This window comes from Xenopus laevis, chromosome 8L (assembly GCF_017654675.1).
Source record: "Xenopus laevis strain J_2021 chromosome 8L, Xenopus_laevis_v10.1, whole genome shotgun sequence".
NCBI lineage: Eukaryota > Metazoa > Chordata > Amphibia > Anura > Pipidae > Xenopus > Xenopus laevis.
In genome coordinates, this window is record NC_054385.1 from 78,624,380 (window position 1) to 78,647,978 (window position 23,599).

A 23,599-nucleotide genomic window follows, 5' to 3' on the forward strand; every position below is an offset into this window, starting at 1 on the left:
GAAAATAAGGCAACTTTAAAATGAATTATGGAAAATCAGACTACATAAACAAATCTCTCTACCTCCAGAAACCACGATCAAGAAAGTTTTCCATTCACATGGTGCAAAGAATCCTTATTATTTATGAATTAACATACCATCAAGCCTAGCAAATATATTCACTTAATTGCCTGAATCTACTTAAAGAAATCCAGGCCGATCTAGACAAATGGATATCTCTTAAACTATCCTGAATCTACTTAAAGAAATCCAGGCCGATCTAGACAAATGGATATCTCTTAAACTATCTTGGCTTGGAGGGATAACAGTTTTAAATATGAGCATATAACCCGGACTATTATATCTCTTTAAGATAATACAATTAGTCCTTCCCTTCTTATTTTAACAATATTAAATAGCAATAATTAAATATATATATGTAGGAGGGTATAGAAGGATACAAAAAACAAAAAGGGATATGAAAGCACTCTAGAGGACAAAACATCAAAGGGCATCAGATCCATCAAATTCATATTTCAATCTTCATAATACAGCAAAGGATATCAAAATACTCTGGGCAGCGGTGCAACTTTTTATTGACAAATGATTTTAGGATACGTCAATCACAGAAAATTAATCTGTTGCGTGAATAATATGAAATGTTAAAATATGGAATTTAAATATGATAAAGATGTCCCTACAGTCAAGGTGAATATAACCAGTAGTAGAATGCTGTACCATAATAGCCATAGTTCAGAAAAATGTACTTTCTGGTAAGGCAATACCGTTTATTGGCTGACCAAGTGCTGTCCAACTGGTGGCTCGCAGTCCCCCTTTGTATGGCCGCCATTGAAGTCTGGTTGCTTTCATTGCTTACCTTTGTGTAAACTTCAAAAGTATGCATTGTTCACACCTCAGATTCTGTCTGTAAAAGCCCTACATTTTTCACACTTGTAATCCCATATATTGTTCACACCTTTAAAGTGGACCTGTCACCTACACATAAAAAGCTGCATAATGAAAGTCCTTTGCAAATTAAATATGAAACCCCAAAAATTTTTTTCATTAAAACATCCATACCTGTTATAAAGGTGTTTAAATATCTGAACTGTCAATCAAATATTACCTGCCCCGCCTCTATGCCCGTGGCATAGAGGAGGGGCAGTCAATTACTTTCACTTTCCATTCAGCACTTCCTACATGTCACTGCTCTCCTTACATTCCCGCTTCCCTCCTCAGGCTCTATAATTGTGTAGGGCGCTGCACATGGACATTAGGTCCCCCATTCTGGTGCATACACAAGATTTTGGGGTGATATACAATTTCCCTTAATAACCGTGTCCACAAAATGGCTGCTGCCTGCTTGCTGTGATTGTATAATTCCAAGACAGAAGGAAACAAAATTTAAATAAAAAAAACAGTGTAAGTAAAGTTTATTTTGCTCAACTAACATGATAGAAAAGAATTTGAAATTATTTCTTAGGGTGACAGGCCCCCTTTAAGACCCTGCACTGATCACACCTCAGACTGTCAGTGTACACATTGTTTACACCTCACACAGACTGCGGAGAAACACCGGCATTGTGTCACTGTACATAGTACAGTATGTACTGTTCATCTTAGAATGTTCCCAATAGGTCTTCTACCCTGCTCTGCCTGCTTTACCCTTCTTGTACCGTACCTTGCCTGCGCGTTCCGTACCCTGCCTACGTGTGCCGTACCCTGCCTACGCGCTCTGCTATGCTCTGTGTGTGCCATACTCTGCCTGCCCCATGCTCCCTGTGTGTGCCATACTCTGCCCGTGTGTGCCATACTCTGCCTGCCCCATGCTCCCTGTGTGTGCCATAGTCTGCCTGCCCCATGATGTGTGTGACATACTCTGCCTGCCCCAAGCTCTCTGTGTGTGCCATACTCTGCCTGCCCTATGCTGTCTGTGTGTGCCATAATCTGCCAGCACTACTCTGTCTGCCTTACTCCACTTATGTTTGCCCTACGCTACCTGTTTGTGCCATACTCTGCCTGCCCATGCTCCATGTGGGCCATACTCTGCCTGCCCCTGCTGCCTGTGTGTGCCATAATCTGCCAGCACTACTCTGCCTGCCCGACTCCACCTATGTGTGCCCTACTCTACCTGTATATGCCATACTCTGCCTGCCCTATGCTGCCCGTGTGTGCCCTATTCTGCCTGCCCTACTCTGCCTATGTGTGCCCTACGCTACCTGTGTGTGCCCTATACTACCTGTGTGTGCCATATTCTGCCTGTCCTATGTAGCCTGTGTGTGCCATGGAAATACTTGTTAGGAGGGCCCATGGTATTTAATCACATGCTGGTGGTTGCTGTGGTATCCACATGGGATGAGGAAACATGGATTTACGAGTGTGTCTTAATATGACTTAATAAACGTTTTTCATACTGTATGAGTGATATCTTTGCAGTGAGCACCACCCATTTGTTTGTTCTGTGATAAAATTGGTGTGCTTTGAAGTGGGTGTAGTTAACACTAGCTTCCATTATTGGCCCTCCACCACGTAGACCAATTCTGGCCCTCGGTACCACAGAAGTTGGACAGCACTGGGCTAACTGATATGTAAGAATGCAAGCTTTTAAGAGAAAATGACATCGCTTCCTCACGCATGACTATATACAAGCACAGAATCTATATCACACTCTTTTTGTCCTTATGAGCTTTTTAATGGCACACGAACCACTCAATGACTAGCTAAATTTGTTCAATGAGAGCTATCATCTGCTTGTGGCTACAGTCATGTATCGTGAGTATCCTCAAGATCCCTACATATTACACTTTACACATATACTGAGCGTAATGTTAAGTCACTTTGGTAGATTTAACCATACGGTACTTTAACTATCTCAGAAACATGGATTTAGCCCAAAACATATCCATGTTTCAGAACACAGATCTCATGTCACAGATCACAGTATTGTCTCACTATCAAGTTTATGCACTCATTTCTAGCACAGCCGAAAATAATCATTTAAACATGAAAGTGGAGACAGTTGGCACAAAAGTAGTCTGCAGTCCAAATCACTCTTCCCTGGTAGCCACATCTGTTTCTTTTCAATCAAAGACCATTTTCAAACAAACCATGTTAACCAATGGTTTGAACTATGGCAGGATGACTATGAACAGATCATACTAGCTGGGTTTATATACAAAGAATCCTGGCAGCACAATATAGTCCCTTTAGTGGAGAAAAGCTTTCAGACAATTTAATGAGGCCTACAATAAACATTTTGGATATACAATGGATAGTAGATTTATGGAGAAGACACCCTGTTCATAGGTTAGATGTTTATTAGGTGGTGGGTAAAAGAAACTGTCAAAACATTCCTTCTAAAACCTATTTTTTCTGATAATATAATTGTTGCAAACCTAAAATTAATTGCAGCTCTGGAACACTTTTTAAAAGAAAATGTTATTGATCAAAAACAACAAAGCTTTGTATGTGTGTGTGCACCTACATCTGAGATAAGTTTAACTGAAAAGAGACTGTAAAGCCAAGCATGCACTGTAAGGTGTTACACGATACTCTGGCCACATGGCTTTAGTTTCATTGGTGCCTATGGATGATTTTATTTAATTCAATATCTGCAGATAAATATAAGCAGATCAATATGAAGTGCAAATAATAAAAAAAAGTAATAAAAAAGGTGTAATTTTGTCGCCCAGCCCCCCAATCTACATCTGATCTATGATAGGAGACCTAATGAATTCTATATAGAGAAAGAATATCTGATACACGTGGTGATGTTCCTAAAACCTAAGTGATGAAGCACTGCAGAAAGTGAGATGTTGAAAAAAAAGAACATTGTAGAGAAATACTCCCATATATTTTTTTTGTTTCAATTGCATTTTAAACAGGGTAAAATTATAATATACAGGACCAGACTAGGGACAGAAATGATTAAAGTATAATTAAAATTCCAAAGTATGTTTGAGGTTTAAAGGCATTTTAGAAGCTTGTTAGAAGTATTTAAATATAAAGGGGTTAAGGGATATTTGAGTATCACTTGTGCAGGTACAGCAGCATTATCCATACATGGGATAGAAAAGCTCAAGTCACACGGTGCTATTTGTTCCCAAAGTTTTGTTGGGCTACAAAATGCTAAAGAAACTACTCTGTCATAGACAAAACTGGGAATTGTCTCTGCTAAAACACTAAAAATCTTGTAATCACTCAAAAATGCATACAAAGGCAGTCTTGAGCGATTACTCAATTTTATTGTTTTAACAGAGACAATTCCCGGTATTGTCTATGGCAGAGTATTTATTTTCTGGCATTTTGTAGCTGTGACAAACCGCTGGCGATAAGTAGCACTGTGTGTCATTGTCCTAAGAGTTTAAAAGGAGTGTTTTTTGTACTAAATATAAAGGTTTCCTGATTTAAAAAAAAAAAACGAGGAATCTGCCGGTGGCACTGCAGGTGAGTGGTTATGGATCTGTGCAACTAACTTGACAATGGATCTCTATGCCTACCTACGTGTTTAACACTTCTACAACACTACAAAGCTAAAGTAAGCAAAAGGGTTTACATTACGTGCATTGCCTGGTATATCAATGGCTTATACCTCTGCTTTCTTAGTAGGAGTAACAGATGGAATACAGAAGAACAGCAGGTAACTGCCAAATGACCTTTACCTCTTGGAACCTGATCTCAGACTCAACCCTCCCAGCACCACCCAGTACAAACCTACCCAGCTATTCATTTCAGATAAGGCACCAGCGGCCAAGCTCAGGGAACTGCTATTGTTAAGCAATTTCTCTAATCGAGAGCTTTGTCAGGGCGTGTCAGAATAATTAAGCTATGCAATAAACCTCACCTAGATTTCAAACGATTTCTGCTTTACAGATAAGAATTAGGGGCATATTTACTATGGGTCGAATATCGAGGGTTAATTAACCCTCGATATTCGACCATCAAAGTTAAATCCTTCGACTTTGAATATCGAAGTCGAAGGATTTACCGCAATTCGTTTGATCAAACGATCGAACGATTAAATCCTTTGGATCGAACGATTCGCAGGATTTTAATCCATCGATCGAACGATTTTCCTTCAATCAGAAATTGCTAGGAAAGCCTATGGGGTCCTTCCCCATAGGCTAACATTGGTGCTCGAGGTTTTAGGTGGCGAAGTAGGTGAAATTCGAAGTTTTTTTTATTTTTATTTATTCTTCACTCGAGCTTAGTAAATGTGCCCCATAGTGTGTTAACAAATTTACATATTCATTTACTCATTAAATCTGTGAGGGAATTCACAACTTTTACATTTAAAGGGGTTGTTCACCCTTGAGTTAACTTTCAGTATGCTGTAGAGAGTGATATTCTGAGACAATTTGCAATTGGTTTTAATTTTTTATTATTTGTGTTTTTTGAGTTATTTAGTTTTTTATTCAGCAGCTATGACAGCAAACTGGTTGCTAGGGTCCAAATTACCATAGCAACCATGCAATGAATTGAATGAGAATATGGAATATTGATAAGGGAGGGTCTGAATAGAAAGATGAGTAATAAAAAGTAGCAATAACAATAAATGTGTAGCCTTGCAGAGCTTTTGTTTTTAGACGAGGTCAGTGACCCCCATGTGAAAGCTGGAAAGAGTCAGAAGAAAAAGGTAAAATTATTCAAAAACTATCCAAAATAAATAAAGAGGACCAATTGAAAAGTTGCTTACAATTGGCCATTCTGTAACATACTAAAAGTTAACTTGAAGGTGAACCACCCCTTTAACTTAAAATGATGAAATATGAACACATTCAACATTTTAGGCTAGTGCCATACGCTACACTGGCATCAGCCTTCTTCCTTGCCTACACCAGAAAACCACTGCATTAGCCCAGGCGCAGGCACATGCAGTGTATTTCAGTGACAAAATGCAAATTAGCATGTTTCATTCCTGAAATGCCCTACGTGCCTACACCGGGTCTGAAACAGTGGTTCCAGCCACATGCAGACAAGGAAGAGCTTTTTTTTCATATTTTACTGAACAACAAATCCTACACTGCTATGTTCAATGATATAGATATTTGAAAGCACTGCAAATGAAAATTTAAAAAACACAACATAGGTATTAAGTTCACACACATCATTCTTACAGATATGGGCTCCATTATCCGGAAACCTGTTATCCTGAAAGCTATGAATTATGGAAAGACCATCTTCCATAGACCACTTTATCTAAATAATTTAACAAAATGATTTCCTTTTCTCTGTGATAATAAAACAGCACCTTGTACTTGATCCAAACTAAGACATAATTAATCTTCATTGGAAGCAAAACCAGCTTATCGGTGTCAAGTCCGGTATACCTAACCCATAACAAACACCCAGGGCCTGATTTGTATTGTGGGCGCCCCTAGACATAGCACCTGTCTGCCACCCACACACCCCAAGAGCGCACACGCCGGAGCACTTATTTGCTGCCCTAGGCCTGGGCCTTTGTGGCCTTGCCACAAATGCAGGCCTGCAAACACCAAGGTTCCAGTCACAGTTCACGCTGCCTACAACGGCCGTCTTTAACGTCGGGAAGAAACCCTTTCTACTCGGATGCTGCCAGGTCTTAATGTGAGAAAACCAAGGCGAGGGTTCTGGGAAAGCAAGGAAACCGGAACGTGTCAGGGAGGACGGGGAAAGAGAAAGCATAGTCATGGAACAGGCTGTGGTTAATACCAATTAGTGCAGTACAGAATCAGGAACCAGATATATCCTTAGACTCCTTCATTTTAAAGAAACAGTAATGCCAAAATCCACAAGTGTATGAAAGTAATTAAAATATAATGAACTGTTGCTCTGCACTGGTAAAACTGGCGTGTTTGCTTCAGAAACACTACTACAGTTTATATAAACAAGCTACTGTGTAGCCATGGAGGCAGTCATTCAAGCTTCTGGAAAAAATTAGAAAAGACAAAGGTAACATAGCAGATAACAGATAAAATACCAATGTATTGGAAAGGGCTTATTTGTTATTTGCTATGTAAACTGTGCCTTTTTTCCAGCGTGAATGGCTGCTTCCATGGCTACACAGCATCTTGTTTATATAAACTCTACTAGTCTTTCTGAAGCAAACATACAGCTTTTACCAGTACATGCCAACAGTATTTAGGGAGGGTTATTTACAAAAATCCAAGGTATCTAATTTTTAAAATAAAAAAACACAACCAAACTCCCATACCCAATTTTACTTTATTTGTTATTAAAAAAACAAAACCTTGATTTAATCAGTTAGGGTTAAAATGTAATAAAATCAAGCAAAAACCTCAATCGTACAATTTTTTTTTTCCTGAAAAGTCCAAAATTATCGTATTTTTGGGCATGTTCCAGCTCAGACCACAGAAACTTCAAAATAGCATTGGGACCTCTGCCATTGACATAAACAACCTTGGAAAGTCCGAGATGTCTGTTTTTAAGATGTGGACTTTTTGCTGAATCAAGCTTTAACAAATCTCGAAAAATTTGAGTTTTTATTAAAAAAAAACGAAAAATTTGACCTTTGATCCAAAAAGCCGGACCAGAGTTTAGCAAATAACTGCCTAAATGTTGATCACTTTCATTTTTTGTGTTACTGATTCTAATGAAATTTCCATGTTGATTGAAAGAAGCTAAGTAGCTAAGTACACAACATACATTTTATCACTGTCAAAGCTTAAAAATATAAACCAAATCCTTTGGTAAATCTAAAAAAAATCAAAGTTAAACTACACAAACCAAACACAATTGGAAAACCTAAAACAACTTATATATTAATTAAACCTGGCATATAGATGTAGAATAACTGTTAAAAATAATCCAAAATTAACTAAAGTATTGTTCTTAGAATCAGAACTGCTTCTGCCATACCCTCCTTCATAGAAGTTCTTAAATCTGATTTGATGATATTCAGAGTTGGAGTCTGAACATTTTTCGTGACCCCGACTCCACATATGCAAAATTGCTCCCGACTCCAACTCCACAACTCCGACAGCTCTGACCAACACACAGGCCAAGGTCAAATTATGGGTCACGAATCACGGGTCAAGGAAAACCAAACAATAAGCACACCCAGGAACTATCTTACAAAAGACCTAAATTGGGGCGATAGGAATTAGGAAGTGTCATCTTTAAATATTTGAATTTCGTGCCAAGAGTGATGACGTCAAATGGCGCACAAAAAATAAAAAGGTCAAAACCCATAAGAGCACGCACACAGGAGGAAAACTTGCCACTTCACAGAAGATGTGGTAGTTCCCGTGGCCTCACTAGACCACTAGGTATCCTTACAATTGGGTTTATTTAATATCTGCATGATTTTCTACTAGACTTAAGGTATGAAGATCCAAATTACGATAGATCCATTATACCCCAGGTCCTGAGCATTCTGAACAACATTATACATGTATGTAGAATTGCCTTTTGCACAAATTAAAGCATTTAGCATGTTGGGATAGCAGATTTGCATACTGTTGGGAATCTGGGCCCAAATTTACTCCAGGTTTTTAGGTCAGACAGATAGGGTAGCTTTCCACCACCTAAAGATTATTATAAATTGGGTGATGCAGCAAGGTAATAAACTGAATTAAAGGGATAAATCAACAAGAGAATGGCTTAACCAAGAGAAAATATAATTAAATTCTAAAAATGCAGTGCACTAAAGGAAAGGTTTAGGACATTATTGCTGCTACTAAATACAGTACAAGAATTCATATACTTTTTATAAGCCTGAACTATGCATGTTTAAATAATGTGTTCACTACTAACAAATCAGAAGCACAAGTGTGTGTGTGTGTGCGTGTGTGTTATTAGCTTATATTTTTTATTATTATGACTTGGCTAATGATAAGAGTACATTTTTATGAGTATTTAATGCAAATACACAGACAAGAATGCACAGACAAATAGTATAGAAAGTGTCTTATTTTATATATTGGAACCTGAGGATGTCAGTTGACTCAATAAGCAAAACTATTGATTTCACTGTGGCTGTCCATACCTCATAACTGAGGTACTGTGGAATGACATGAGAAGCTGTTAATGCAACAGTTTTGTAAAGAGGAATGTCACTTCAAAGCTACTATACCAGTCACTGCTTCAGCCAACAACGTTGCCCAAGTAGAGAGCCTCGCTGTTGCTTGTCCATATGATAAAGGGGGAATGGCATGACATTATTTGGGGCATGGCCAGATGAGAATGGCTTTTTAAATGGCACTCTCCATTGGAAGGAAAACCACTCTGGGGTTTCTTATAGCTAATATAGTGACACCATAAGTATTCTTCTGAAATAAACAAAATTCTTCTGGAAAATCTGATGGTACAGTGGAGTGGCCTTTTAAACATTAAAATGTGTACTCAGTTAACATCAGTTGCATGACTTTGTCTTATTTGTAAAAAAGAACACCTAATTAGGCAGGATTAGCACTGTTGTTATTAGTGGATTTAGGATAGAGAGTATGATTACATATCTCATACCGGTAATTTATTTGTTTGAACTTTATGGTAAGAGTTGACAATACAAAAGGCTTATGTGTGTTGTATTTCTCTAAATAACCAAATCAGATTATGTTTAACATAGACATAAACAACCAGTAATAGAGATTTAAAGTTTGAATAGGCAAGTTATTTTAAAGATAGGGGTAAATAGTTCCAAATGTGTGGAACATTTTAAATAGGTTTGCTATAAATTCCACTTAGTTTTCAGAACACGAAATGCTTACTTCTAAAGATTCCTAAACACATATGAAGGGTAGATAAATGTGATCAAATTAGTGGTAAAGAGGAAAGTGTCTAGTTAATTTACTGAACATAAACTCAGTTCATCCTCGCTGTTCTCTGGGAACATGTGCTTCTCCCCTCCATGCATTCAAAACAAAACTGAAGCAATTTATTTATATGCACGTCAGGTTCAGACTACTCATCAGCTTCATCAGGGCCAAATCTGCTGAATGAGTGTGAATCACAAGGAGCAAACAAAGCACTTCTGCAAAATATCAGCTATATCACAATGGGTAATTTGACAAACAAAATTAAGGTTTGCAGACTTTCAGTAATAAACAAGATGAAGATGAACAAGTCCAGACCAGGTTACACATCTTGTAGGATGATTCTTTTATCAATCATCCACCAGCATTTCCCAAAAGCAAGCTTTCCAAGAGGCATGCTATACTCCCCAACACAGTCATCCCTTCCATTACAACACTAGAAAAACCAGTTAAAAAGGAAGTCAACAATAACACAATTTCACTACATCCTCAGTTATGGTTGGATATGTTCCAGGAGCCAGGCAGTGTTTTTACTGAAGCTACAGTTTAGTATAGTGCACCACCAGAAGGCTACAAACTGATGTTTTACCTTCTTTTCTGTTACATATGACCTTCCATAAGTCTCCTGAGAAAGGGTTGGTTGGGCTCCTGGTTAGCCAGCTCCTAGTTCTGTCTGCTACAGAAGTTCATGCACCTTTATGTATTCTAAAACTGACTAGATGACTAACATTGCATCTGAATCACAATTTGCAATTTTAATTTACATATCACCATTGCAGCAGAAACAAAGGCTTCAGCTCCCAAAACCCATTAATTAGAGTTGTATATTTCAACTCTACACCAGTAAACCATCTCCAGATTTGCTCTAGTGCCACAACACAGTAAAAACACTGAACTGCTCAGGTTCAGGTCTTCAAGATCTGGAGCTGGGGCACATTTAAAACGCCAAGTGTAATTAATATTGCCCTGGGAAATGGATGATGATGCTCTGTCATTTCTTCCCAGTTTGTTAAGAGAAAGGAACTCATTGTAGCAAAAAGACATTTGAACAGTAAAGACTCTGCCATTTGAGTAGTAGGCCCATAGATTTAAAAGATTATGGGTGAATGCTTTAAAAGGCCAGTGACATACAGTGACAGTTGCTGCCTAACATACTGCATTAACATTAGAAAGTTCAGAGACAAAATAGGGGGCATAAAAAGGTAAGACAGTTGCAAAATATAAAGCAGAAAACAGCATGCGTTTAAACCTGCATTTTAAGCCAGAATATTTAGAAAATGTAAAATATGTGATAACAGCATTTCATAATGTCTGGCTGAAATACATAACACAGAGGTGTGAGTGGAATGTCGGAGGCTAAAGATTGAAAATTAGTGCTGTCACTTCCTGAATATCTTCCATGAGAAGCTCATCTTTGGCACAGGCCCTGCTGTATGCCATGTTCCCTAACTACAGTTATTTGCTGCACAGTAATTAAACATATTCTGAGAATGCCAAGTTTATATTATGGAAACCACAATACAAATGGATAAAGGACTACTGTAAATACACATGAAGACTGCAATATTGAAGTGCAGCTAGTGAGTCAAGCTCCAGTCCTGCTGAGCAAAAATTTAACAGGCTCCTTCTTCTGTCTGTAAATTACATTTCATTTGAGAAAAATATTGTAAATTTACTTCACTATATTTCAGAGGATCTTGTGCTATAAAACCCACTGAAGGCATTCTTTATATTTGGGTAGTAGGCACTAACCTATACAATTTCATAAAATAGATTTAATTCAGAATTAGAATTGCATGTAACGGAGGAGTGTGTAAAAGGAGGGGTGTGTGTTTTGTATTGCTAAAATAATCCATAGGATTTGGTTTTAGAATGAATTTATTAGAATAACCTGCAAGTAACATTGGGGTTTTTAAGATTTGTGTGCAGCTATGAAGCCCATTTCTTTATTAGCCTTAGTAGCATTTGTAATTGGAGAAAAGCATTAGGTAAGGCAAAGTCCCAAGGTAAAGCAAAATCCCTAACCTGCAGAAGAAGAAAAGAAATGTTCTACCTTGGTATTCTCTCAAGGCTAAAAGACTGAAGGGCAAATACTCGATTTCCCAGGAAAGGATATTTTGGGTTCTTGTTATAAGATCCCAGCTTCTTGTACCACATTGAAGTTTTATAAAATTTGCAGTTACTACATTGTAGTTTTGAACCTGGGCATTGAGATTTTGTACTTAAATTCTAAAGTCTAGAAGGCCACACCAGACTGCCTCTAACTGGAAGGATTTGTTGCTTTAAAGCCATTTGCCATATTCAAAAATGACACCCCAACCACATTTACATGTATAAGAACTAACTAAAGTCTATTTCACCCTTGGGTGCCTAACAGTTTTATTCCCCAGGCCGATGCTCCTGTTTGGAGAAAATTGCACAGGCCTGTGGAAAGAAAAAGTAATCTAAGTGGTGCACCTGCAATGTACATACCTTTAAATCCCAAGAGATTGGTATTGGCAATTGCACGTGTGCAGTAGTGTAGAGCTTGCTTGGTTTACTCTACTACTCATACAAAAACAATAATCAGTGCTAGGGATGCCTGGGAAACTGGGAGAAAAGTAAGTAAAATGTTCCTTGGTATTATATATAGATTGGTGATATCACTCCAACTTGCAGTGTAGCAGTAAAGAGTGACTGAATTTTATCAGAGCACAAGTCACATGACCTGAGGGCACCTGGGAAACTGACAATATCTCTAGCCCCATTCCAAATTAAATATAAAATATAAGAAAATGGATTTCAGGGCAGAATACTGCTGGAGCAGCACTATTAACGGATGCACTCTGGAAAAAAAAGTTTTTTCCAACAACAGTATCCCTTGAAAATGACCCTGAAAAGCCTTCATTTTACTTACTTTTTATCATTCATTTTCTTTTCCACTAATAATACAAACAGTTCCTCAAAGGGCATGTTATAACAAGCTATTTTTCTATGCCAAATTAGTAGTGTATGTATAGATAGTGAGATCAGTCTTACCAGTAGAGGCAAACATTTTGGGGACCACATGGAGATGCTGCTACACTCCTTTAGCGTACAAGATTATAAGATCCATCTCCATCTTGGAGAAATGCCAAGTCCACAATGTTTGTATATTTTTAAAAGGTAACTGTAAATGCTTTTTCTGTCTAGCTACATGTTCATTTCATTTGAACTGCTGTCAGTCACAAAGAAAAGTGAATATTAATTACTATTCATGAATATTGAAGGACAAGGAAAGGCTATTAAAGGGTTAACCTACACCGAAAGGCATACCTCTGGTGTTGCCATCAGTGGTATTCAATCCTCTCTGTTTCAATCCCTTTTTCAGATCAAGCGCCACATTGCTTAAGTAAAAAAAACTCATTCACCTCTCCTTCTCCAAGACTGTGGAGCATGCACATAACATAGAATTAGTAGACAGAGCATACACATAAATAGTGGTGAGCACACCCAGCAAAGCTAAGGGTTTGGCGCATGCATCAGGGAACACAAATGGTGACGGCAATGGTACTTCTACAGATAATAGTTTCATGAGATCAATGGAACAAAGCAGAGGAATTTTGAAAAACAACTGTAGCAATGATGTACAACCATAGGAGCTGCATGACACAGTGTAAAGACATGAGGAAATAGCTTTCCTTGTCCTTTAATAAGCATGTGAGCACTGATTTGCATGTGTAGGGCAGAGTTATCTATATACTGCTTTTGAGATGTCACAGTAAAGACATGCAGCCAAAATTCTAAGCCTGATGGAGTTATGAGAGAGGTTATGGAGGTCTGAGTGGTTGTTCTGGCTCAGTATTTAAGCTGTCTCACATTTTCCTGATGCTTGTAAGCTACAATCATTAATATTTCATGTGAAAATAAACCATCCCTCATGTTTCAAGAAAAACAGCAGTTTCCTGGCAACTAAAATGTGAATATCCCCCCAATCAATTTTAGAAGAAAGGTCCTATTTTTTAAACAGCCAGGGGTACAAAAACACAGCAATTTGGTGTGTGCACTCTTCCATGCACATGCACGCTTGCGCTCTTCTGCACATGCACATGAGGAAGGGTGGCATGGTCGCCTGGGTTGCCTGGCTGACTTGGCCCGGCACTGGTGGTATGCTTATCCAGGTAACTATTGCATGAGGAGTATTGATTTCAACATCTATTTCTATAACATCTATTTAGAATAGGGGTAGGACAGGGTAGGTAGGTAGCTGCATTTTGGGCTACTTAGTAACACTGAGCTCAAATCACCCGAAAGCCCCGATTGCAATTACCCTTAGGATAAGGCATCACAGATAAAACAGGACTCCCAACGTGTTCCTTTTCTTTTAATATATAATAGAGGGAAGGATCAAATTACAGGCATTCCCTTTAAAGTCAGCAATAAATCAATATTTTGGAAAGGCCCCATTTATCAAAATTCGAATTTGTCTAGTTTTAGAGCCTTTTAAAACCTGAAATAAACTCATTTTCTCTAAAACCACGAATCCCATGACAGTTATAAAAATATCTGAATAGAAAAAGCAAGAACGAAAAAAAAGCTGAACAATCTGCAAAAAAAAGACCTCTATTCACTTTTCATGGACAATTAGTAGCAAGAAAAATCCAAAAATGGAATGGATTAAAAACGGTACAATCGGATTAGTGCAGCTCTCAATGACTTTTATAAGACCTAGACCACTTTTACTTGCCTAAGTTTTTTATTAGCTTTTTGTGCTTATTACACTTTATAAGTCTGAAATATTTAGAGTTTTAGAGAAACAAAAAAAAACATAACTTTTTAGAGACAAAAATTAGATTCATGAAAAAAACAGAAATTCGAATGCTAGCAAACAGGCCCCTTAGACTAATAAAAATTAATCAAAAAACCGATGTGAACAAATCCTTTTTGCAATGTTTCTCAGCCTTCTTAAGTGAACTTTCTATATGTAATTAACCAATTCTCCCCTTTGGCCTTGGTGTGGTCACATATACTTGTCAGAATGCTGCAGCGTAAATAAAGAATTAATGTTTCAATTAGTAAGTTTCCATATGCACAAATATAGTGTGTTGTGTTTGGAGGAATGTCATATTTAGCACCAAATATCATGACAGTTTTACTTAAAAATATTTTGTATATCTAGTGTTCTTAAACTGAATTTGGCAATAATTACCCAAACTTCTTATGCAAGATCTCATTTAAAACTTCTACCGGCACATATGCAAATTTGGGCCACATGGGATTCGTTTCTGCAACCTTGAGCAAAACAATAAGTTTAATGTATGTTATACTACATGGAATTGTACTGATGTGTTCTACTTTCAATGTTCTATACTGGAAAAGATATTTACGTTATCCTCTGTCAATGTATCTATTTTTTGAAAAATAAAAGATTATAAAAAAAAAAAAAACTTCTACCGGCATTCTGAATTAAAATTCCAGTGCAAGAAACAAATTGCAGTACTGTCAGGTACATGAGAGTTCTGTATCCAATGCCTACCCAAAGGCAGGCAAAGTGCAGGGCTATGTAGCTTATTATTTCTAAATGGAACAATCTAGGGTTTGTTCCAGGAGATTGCCGCATTCTAGTCAACCCCACCCCAAATTTATAAAGCACCGCCAAATGCAAGCAGCTCGACACACAAGTGCTTAATTTGGTGCTCCATTTTAGGCAAGAAGCAAAGTTCAAGGCATACTGCAAAATTTTTAGTATTATTTTGCACTTTGGCCCAACATGGTACAAGCCCTATAGATGGAAGTTACGCAACAATTAATGTTCCCACACATAATTAACAGTTATGTTTAATAGGGATGCACCGAATCCACTTTTTTGGATTCGGCCGAACCCCCAAATCCTTCACGAAGGATTCGCCCGAATACCAAACCGAATCCGAACCCTAATTTGCATATGCAAATTAGGGGTGGGAAGGGGAAAACATTTTTTACTTCCTTGTTTTCTGACAAAAAGTCACGTAATTTCCCTCCCCACCCCTAATTTGCATATGCAGAAGGATTCGGCCGAATCCGAATCTTGCTGAAAAAGGCCGAATCCTGGCCAAATCCCGAACCGAATCCTGGATTCGGTGCATCCCTAATGTTTAATAAAAATTATTTTGGGTATGGCATATGTGCATTTCTGAAAAAAAATGCTGATGTTTCAGTGTTACGGTGACCTTTGCTATGTGCATTATTACTCTAATCAAAGACTCAACTGAGAAATATTTAATAGAATGTGTGGGGAGTTCTGTGGGCAACAAAACAAATGTGCTTGTAATCAGTGCTAAATATAACAGTTGGTGACTGTGTATTTTGGGGGCAAAATGGAATTGTAATATATAGCAACCAAACAGCAATTAAGTCGGATTACTCATATGTTGTACAACTATGAAAAGCAATCCTCTGTTTGGTTAGAGTAGGCTACTAATCTAGAGTAACATTGCACACAATTTGTGTAGCTTTCCTTAGTGGTACAGGTATGGGATCCATTATCCGGAACCCACTAAACCAAGAAAGCTCCAAATTATGGAAAGGCCTTCCATCGACTCAATTTTATCCCAAAATTTTTAAAAATGATTTCCTTTTTCTCTCCCACAAATCAGGGATTTAATACTATGCACAGTACAGTAATAGAGAATTAAGATGAAAAACTTACCTGTACGACCTCAATGCCTCTTTTCCTAGAACAAAAAAAATTCTAATTACTTAAAATGTTAATAGAACATTATTATAGATGACACTAAACCCACTAACTAACCATATTAGTACAAACTCTTGTCAATAATGAGTTTGCAATCTATTTGTCCAATATCTGCAAATATGATATTATTTGAAAGAAGTGACCTGTTTGGTATAAAAATTACTTTTATCCTACAGGTGTGTTGCAATCCATTAATGATATTTGGACCTTTTAATCTCTGAAGAACTGAAAACACTATATTGAATGGACGGTAAAATATAAGCTTGTATCTAGAGCAAGCTCTAAAATTATATAAGACCTTGCATGGGCCCAGTGGTTTCCCTCTGTACATACAATGACTTGCTTAGCCTTTTTCAATTCTAGCACTAAGATTTTTTGTCTCTGTGTTCCCACATCACGTTGAAGATTTGGTCAGAGCCAACCTTTGCTTATAACAAGGTCACAGAGATACAGAAAGAGAAGTTTAATGATCACCTTAAAGAAATTGCTAAATATTTTGACAGCAAATTAGTGTACAATCCCTCATTTCAACCAATTTGGCCCTGAGGCTAGGTTTCTAGGATTGTCTAGCACAGTAAGTAGGAACTGTATTCTCAAAAAGTCTCACCATAATTAGCCATCCGAGAGATTTTACAATCTCCTGCCAGTTTCTTTTTTTCTACTTCCTTTATTCTTCCTGATCCATTTAATTATTCCAGCTCTTTGTCTGTAGCTTGCCTACTGTAGATATAACAATAGAAACTGCAGAAAAAAACTCTGTGGTTCACTAACTTTCACAAGAGGATCCTACTCTACCAATAAGGCTAGGGGTAACACAGACTTTGTGGAGCTACAGTATTCATAAGAAGAACATTAAAAGAATTTTGCTGTTACCATCTTTCTATTTTGCTTCAGCCATGTTCTACTATAGCCCTAACCTTCCACTGTTATATGGCCTCACTATAAGCAGGACCCAGGGCAGGAAGGACTACCCTGTTTATAAATATAAACATGCATGAACCAATACACCCAGATGCCACCTGTTCATACAACTTTCCACTGATGCTTTCTTGTTATTTATGCCATTAGATGGTGGGCCCTGGAAAGCTCCAACCTCTAAACAGCACAGAAGTGTTTCAATGACCACAAATCTGTCTGTTCTTTTGTTGTAAGTGTGTTATAATATCCATGCTCTTAGGCCACTATACCCACAAAGACAAAGCATTATATTTGGGCAACAGGAAAAAAATGCTATTTTTTCCTCCCTAAGAGGTATGCCATAATGCCTACACATTAGTGTTTAGTGAAGAGGAAGATTACACAGTGCCATGTTACAGTATATAATTGGATTCCACATTTCAAAAAGGTATTGAATGAAGTTTTGCAGTCCATTCAAGAAGGCTGTATATCATGTTATGGCAGCAAACACAGCTTCAGATGTATGAGAGGGCATGGCTGGTTACCTAAAGAACAAAACAAGGCCTACCTCTAAAACACTTATGGAGCTTCATAAAAATGCTATAAATAATTAGCAAAGCCCATGCAACAAAGATTATGCATTTCTAAATGTACCACAGAGCATCGAGCACAATGCTGGTTTAAAACTGGTATTTAAGAAAAAAATCTTGACAATAAGGACAGAAAAATATACAGACCTCCAGCTGGACAAGATGCCTGAGTGGAATATGGCACTATTTAAACACAGGGTAATTATAATATATACTTTTAAATAATAAAATATAGAATTATGCCTTTTGCTCATGGTATTCAAAAATGTGAAAATGTAAAAATAGGCCTTGACTGCTGACAGTTATATCATAACAGCAGAATGCTACTAATAAAAAGCTCAACCAGCTCATACATTTTTTCAAATCTATGAAAAAATGTGGCTACTTTCAAAGCTACCAGTAATGCACACACATTCTATTATTAAAATTCTTCAGCAAGAACTGTGCATAAATAATGCAAGTGATGGATACATGCACACTTACCCATAGTACATACAACCCTCCCCACACACATATCATATAATCATACATACAAACACACAAATTACCCCCACCAGTCCTTCTTTTTAATACTTACAGGGATGGTTCACCTTTAGGTTAACTTTCATTATGTTATAGAATGGCTAATTCTATTGCTACTCCTCTTTCTATTCAGGCCCTCTCCTATTCATATTTCAGTCTATTCAAAAACCACAAATAATACAAAAAATTAAACCAATTGCAAATTGTCTCAAAATATCACTCTATACATCAGGGGTCCCTGACCTTTTATTTAACCGGTGAGCCACACTCAAATGTAAAAGGTATTGGAGAGCAACACAAGCAAGAATACATTCATTGGGGATGCTAAATAAGGGCTCAAAAAGGCTAATTGATAGCAACTAGCCTGTAGGAGGGAGGCTCTTTTGGAGTAATCATGTGCCTTTATGCCTCCAACTGGAAGCAACATCAGTGGTAATGGAGAGCAACATGTTGCTCACAATGCCACTGGTTGGGGATCACTGCTCTACATTATAAAAAAAACATATAAGTTAATTTAATAATTTAAGTTCAATGAAGATTCTAGTCAGAAAGTGGTCAAAAGGATCTCCAATGTACGCTTTTATTTACACTATTCAGTTAAATATGCCAGAATACAAAATAATGTTCCTCGGTTAGCTAATGCTTAAAGGAAGAAGTGAAAGTAAACCTTACTTCTAAATATGTTATATTTTACATTCACTCTCCTTATACCAAAGATTGTAACATTTTTCAGGAGCATACAAGATTCACTTATCTACAGATCAACTTAAAACTCCCCTCTAGGGAGTCAAAATATAATGGCACTTAAAAAATCCGATGTGTAAATTACATGGAAGATTTTCCATCCGATGAGATACACCGGATGGCGTCTCAACAACTTTTTCTTCTCAATGAAATACATTTAATGTCAGATGTAGATGCATGAACAAACCACACCATCTGACTTTATCTGATCGCACTTTACATTAAAGCTATGGGGTCAGGTTTTGTGCTGACTAATGTCTGTATACGGAAGCAAATACATTCATGTTTTCTCAAATTTTTTCCAGCCAAGTTCTTTTGTTTTAAACTGGCTGTGTTCCATCCACATTTTAGTAAATGCAACACCCAGAAAGAACAGAGCCAACCTGCTAACTAACCAGAGGAGACTGGTCCTAATCACATTCTTCCCATTCATCAGTCTGTAAGTGTTATGAAGCATGTAAAACTTACTTTGGGAGCTACAAAAGGTATATCAAGGTTGCAGTTCTCAGTTGTAAATTACGATTCCTCCGAAGAATGAAAATCAACTGCAGGTCTCAATGTCTGCAGGAGGAACTTCACAAAGAAAATATCTCTGCTGAAGATTTGGCTTTTCCTGTCCAGCAGCCATGCAAATCCCCTTGCTTGATCCAATCGTTGTTTCAAAGGCTTAAATTAGTCAATCTGACACACAAATTGGTTAAAAGGAACTGGCAAAGTTTGGCTGGTGTAGACTGTCCACTCCAGTGGTATAACTACACAGAGCTGCCCCCCCCACTGCCCGGCAAAAAAAAAATCTTTAGTGGGTCCCAGTGTGCACAATAAACCCTTAACCAAGTCCCCCCTCCATCTGCTGTAGCTAGTTTGCGTTGGGAACACAAATTTTCAGGGAGGCTGATCACAAAATACTGTGAAATAATCTCCTTAATAAAACATATGGCTATAGGTTACAATGCAAGAGATCCTTATTTATGTGTATATTTGAGCAGTCTTTAGAGAACAATAACTTTAAATTTGTGCATTGATAGTAGTTCCCTTTTTAAAGAGCTTGTTCACCATTGAAATAACTTTTAGTATGATGTAGAAAGTGATATTCTGAGACAATGTTTTAGAGTTAGTTTTTTTAAAAAAAATTGCTTTAGGCAATCTGGTAGTTAAGGTCCAAATTACCCTAGCAACCATGCACTGATTTGAATAAGAGACTGGAATATAAATAGGAGAGGTCTGAATAGAAAGATGAGTAATAAAAAGTAGCAATAACAATAGATTTGTAGCCTTACAGAGCATTTGCTTTTTAGAAGGGGTCAGCGACGCCCATTTGAAATCTGCAAAGAGTCAGAAGAAAAAGACAAATAACTAACTATAAAACTATAACAAATACATAATTAAAACCAATTAAAAAGTTGCTTAGAATTGGCCATTCTATAACATACTAAAAGTTACCCTAAAGGTGAACCACCCCTTTAATAGAAGTTTCATCTCACAGAAAAAAAACAAACCATTTTCAAAATAATCAATATACTTTTCATAGTCATTGGCTCTTTTTGCCTAAATGATACATTTTGACTGTCTTTCTAAAACCCCCAACTTCGACACAAAGCTGCATGCAGAGAAATGCTACAGAAAGTTTAACTGATGTCTCTTTAACAGTTTTTAATTTTAGGCTGTGGTCAAAAGAGCTACTAATCATTACTAAAATATACAATATGGAATACAAACTGTAGCTTTGTTTGACCCCAAAATAAACAATGAAACTAGTGATGTGTGGGTAAGGAAAAATCCAATCTGCACCTGACCCTAACATGCAAAACCTTAATCTGCACTGACCCTAACCCACAAAAACTGAATGTGCACCTGCCCTAACCCGCAAAATGTTGCCACTATAGAACCCACAACCAACCCTTACAAACAAAATCTTAACCTGCACCTGATCTTAACTTGCAAAATGTTGCCACTGTATGACCTGTATCCAACCCTTAACCACATCTTCCCACTCTTTAAGCTACTTCTGTGCATGCCTCTGGTTCCAAGTGAGGGAGCAAAGAAGGAGTCTTCCACAACCTGAACCCACAATGGTCACCCAAATTTTAACACAAACCCGATTATTAAACTTGCTTGGGTCAAATTAAAAGCACAAGTTGGGGAGGGGGGAGTTGGGCTTCTGTATTTTCTCTCAATTATATTATATAGCTTGGTGGTTAACTTTGGTTAGCAGCACCTTAAATATTTGAAATAGTGCAGAGTTGTGTTTAAAATCTTGGGAGACCCCACCAGAAGGACACGCTATACATACTAAGGACTAATAGTACACATAGTCTATTTGCAAAATAAGGATTAATAGTCTAATAGTCCATTTGTAATGTAAACATGCCTTTCTGGATATCAAATGTAACAACCTAGCCCTTAATATACCTGACATACCCAGCTAGAGGTTGCACTGACAAGTATAAAAAATAGGCTGGCAAGATTGCAACAAATTTAAATATTTATGCATTATCATGCTGTAACTCATGTCTTGTAAATATTATATCGTTTGTATACAATAAATTTGCTAGTGGGTTTGTATGATTACTGTACTTAACCTATCCTTTCTGTTCGCTATAAACAAAAAGGTGGGAAGCTTTAGTCTAACAAACATAGCGCAGAATGCTCAGCCATCGCAGGACTTTGTAAAAGAAGTCAAACTAATTTTAATGTGCATGATCAACATTTTGGTCTATTATCAGACATTTATGGAGAATGAAATTACGAAATCTAGATAAAGGTCTTGTTGATCAAGCAAAAAAATGTTTAATATCTTTAACAGTCTATTAATAGAACTTTTACCCTTCTATCATAATCTCTATGTTTGGATCTGGTGCTACTGCTTCAATGAATAGACTGATCATGCATTGCTATCTTTACAAGGCCCAATAGTGGGTGGACACATATGCTGTGTGTATGCATATGTGTGTGTGTATATATATATATATATATATATATATATATATATTTTTTTTAAAGATATATAGGCTGAGCAAACACGAGAAGACGTGTGTCCTGATTATGCAGCCTCACTGAATATCATTTTCTCTACAGGATTAAGAGATGATCATTTCCATATACTGCTAAGCAGCATTACCTTAAAGAAACAGACTTGTTTAAAGACTTCAACAAACATCCAAAGGATTACAAGTAACAGTTACAATATTTCTTCAGTCAACCCACATTTCAGGCTAAAAAATTCAAAAGACCAAGATGCTTCCACTAGGTTTTAGCAGTCTATCCAATATACAGGTAATACAAATAAAATAAAGCAAAAAGAAAATTATCTTGACATCATCTTTGATATTTGACTTGTTAAGAGTCTGCATAAAACCCAAACACTGCATGAGTATTTATACATTTAAACTGGGAAATGGCCAGACCTGTTGGTATTATATGATCCACACCCAGACCCATCACTGCACACCCAAAGGTCAGCTCAAAGGAAAAACCTGCTATATATGAATTTACATCTACTTTATATTTAAAGCAATGTTCCATAACCAATATTGTCATATTTATCGATTTCAATAAATAAAATGTTTTAACAATAAAACAGAAGACACCAGTGGGCACTGGCCATAAAAAAATTGTTTTGAACAAATGCCCCTCTCAAATATAGGAATGCCCTTTTCCATATGAAAGCGGACTTATTTTAAATTGATAATTGAAGCATGATGCTGCTTTTCATCTTTCTCACAAATTTGGCCTGTTTTTATTATTTTTATGATAGACCTATTCGTTCTTTTTAATTTAGTAACGTTTGATTCGTAATCGATTCGTTCTTTTTAATTTAGTAACGTTAAGGCATTATGCTCCATGCTATAAAGAGATGATTTAAACCAAAAACCACAGGTCCCAAGCATTTGGGACAATAGATCCCATACTTGTATATTTTTCCAATGATCAGAACTTTAATTTGTCCAGATCAAAATCAGACCAATACAAACAAATTTTAACTAGGTAAACTGCGCTCTGTCTTTGTCTAAGGGTGAGTATAAGTGCTTGAGACCAGTGTTGGACATGCATATCTGCGAAACTTACTGAGAAATATGCAGGAAGCAAAAACATGTTGAAATTTCACACAATGGGTTTCCCAACCTGAAGCATAGCATCTGAAATGTGACTTATTGCTAAATGCTCTCCAAATTAGCCTACATGCATATACTGATGCTTTGAATACTTCCTCCTGAAGGTGATCAAAGAGGGCGTGCTGTTGTACACAGACATCTCCAAGGTGAGGGGAATCAGTTCCTTGGTGACTCTGCCATTAAATTGTACTACATACAAAGTGATTGTGCTGCTGCAAATAAGGTGGCTTTTTGTTGTACTTTTCAATAGGAGGCTTATATGACATGATTTGTGTTAACTATGCATACACAGCAACACACATAAAATATAAA

The 23,599-nt window shown here is 37.1% G+C and overlaps 1 protein-coding gene across 6 annotated transcripts in view; it reads right to left on the bottom strand.

Annotated features, from left to right (window-relative positions):
• The window catches only part of itpk1.L (inositol-tetrakisphosphate 1-kinase L homeolog), a 78,352-nt gene that overhangs the window by 49,254 nt on the left and 5,499 nt on the right, over window positions 1-23,599 (bottom strand). For 3 of the 6 annotated variants that reach the window (XM_018228625.2, XM_041571907.1, NM_001086667.1), the window contains 1 exon segment: window positions 16,378-16,402. The exons of 2 other annotated variants lie outside the window; for them this stretch is intronic. In XM_018228625.2, coding sequence (XP_018084114.1) covers window positions 16,378-16,402 — 25 coding nt within the window. 6 annotated transcript variants of the gene reach the window in all.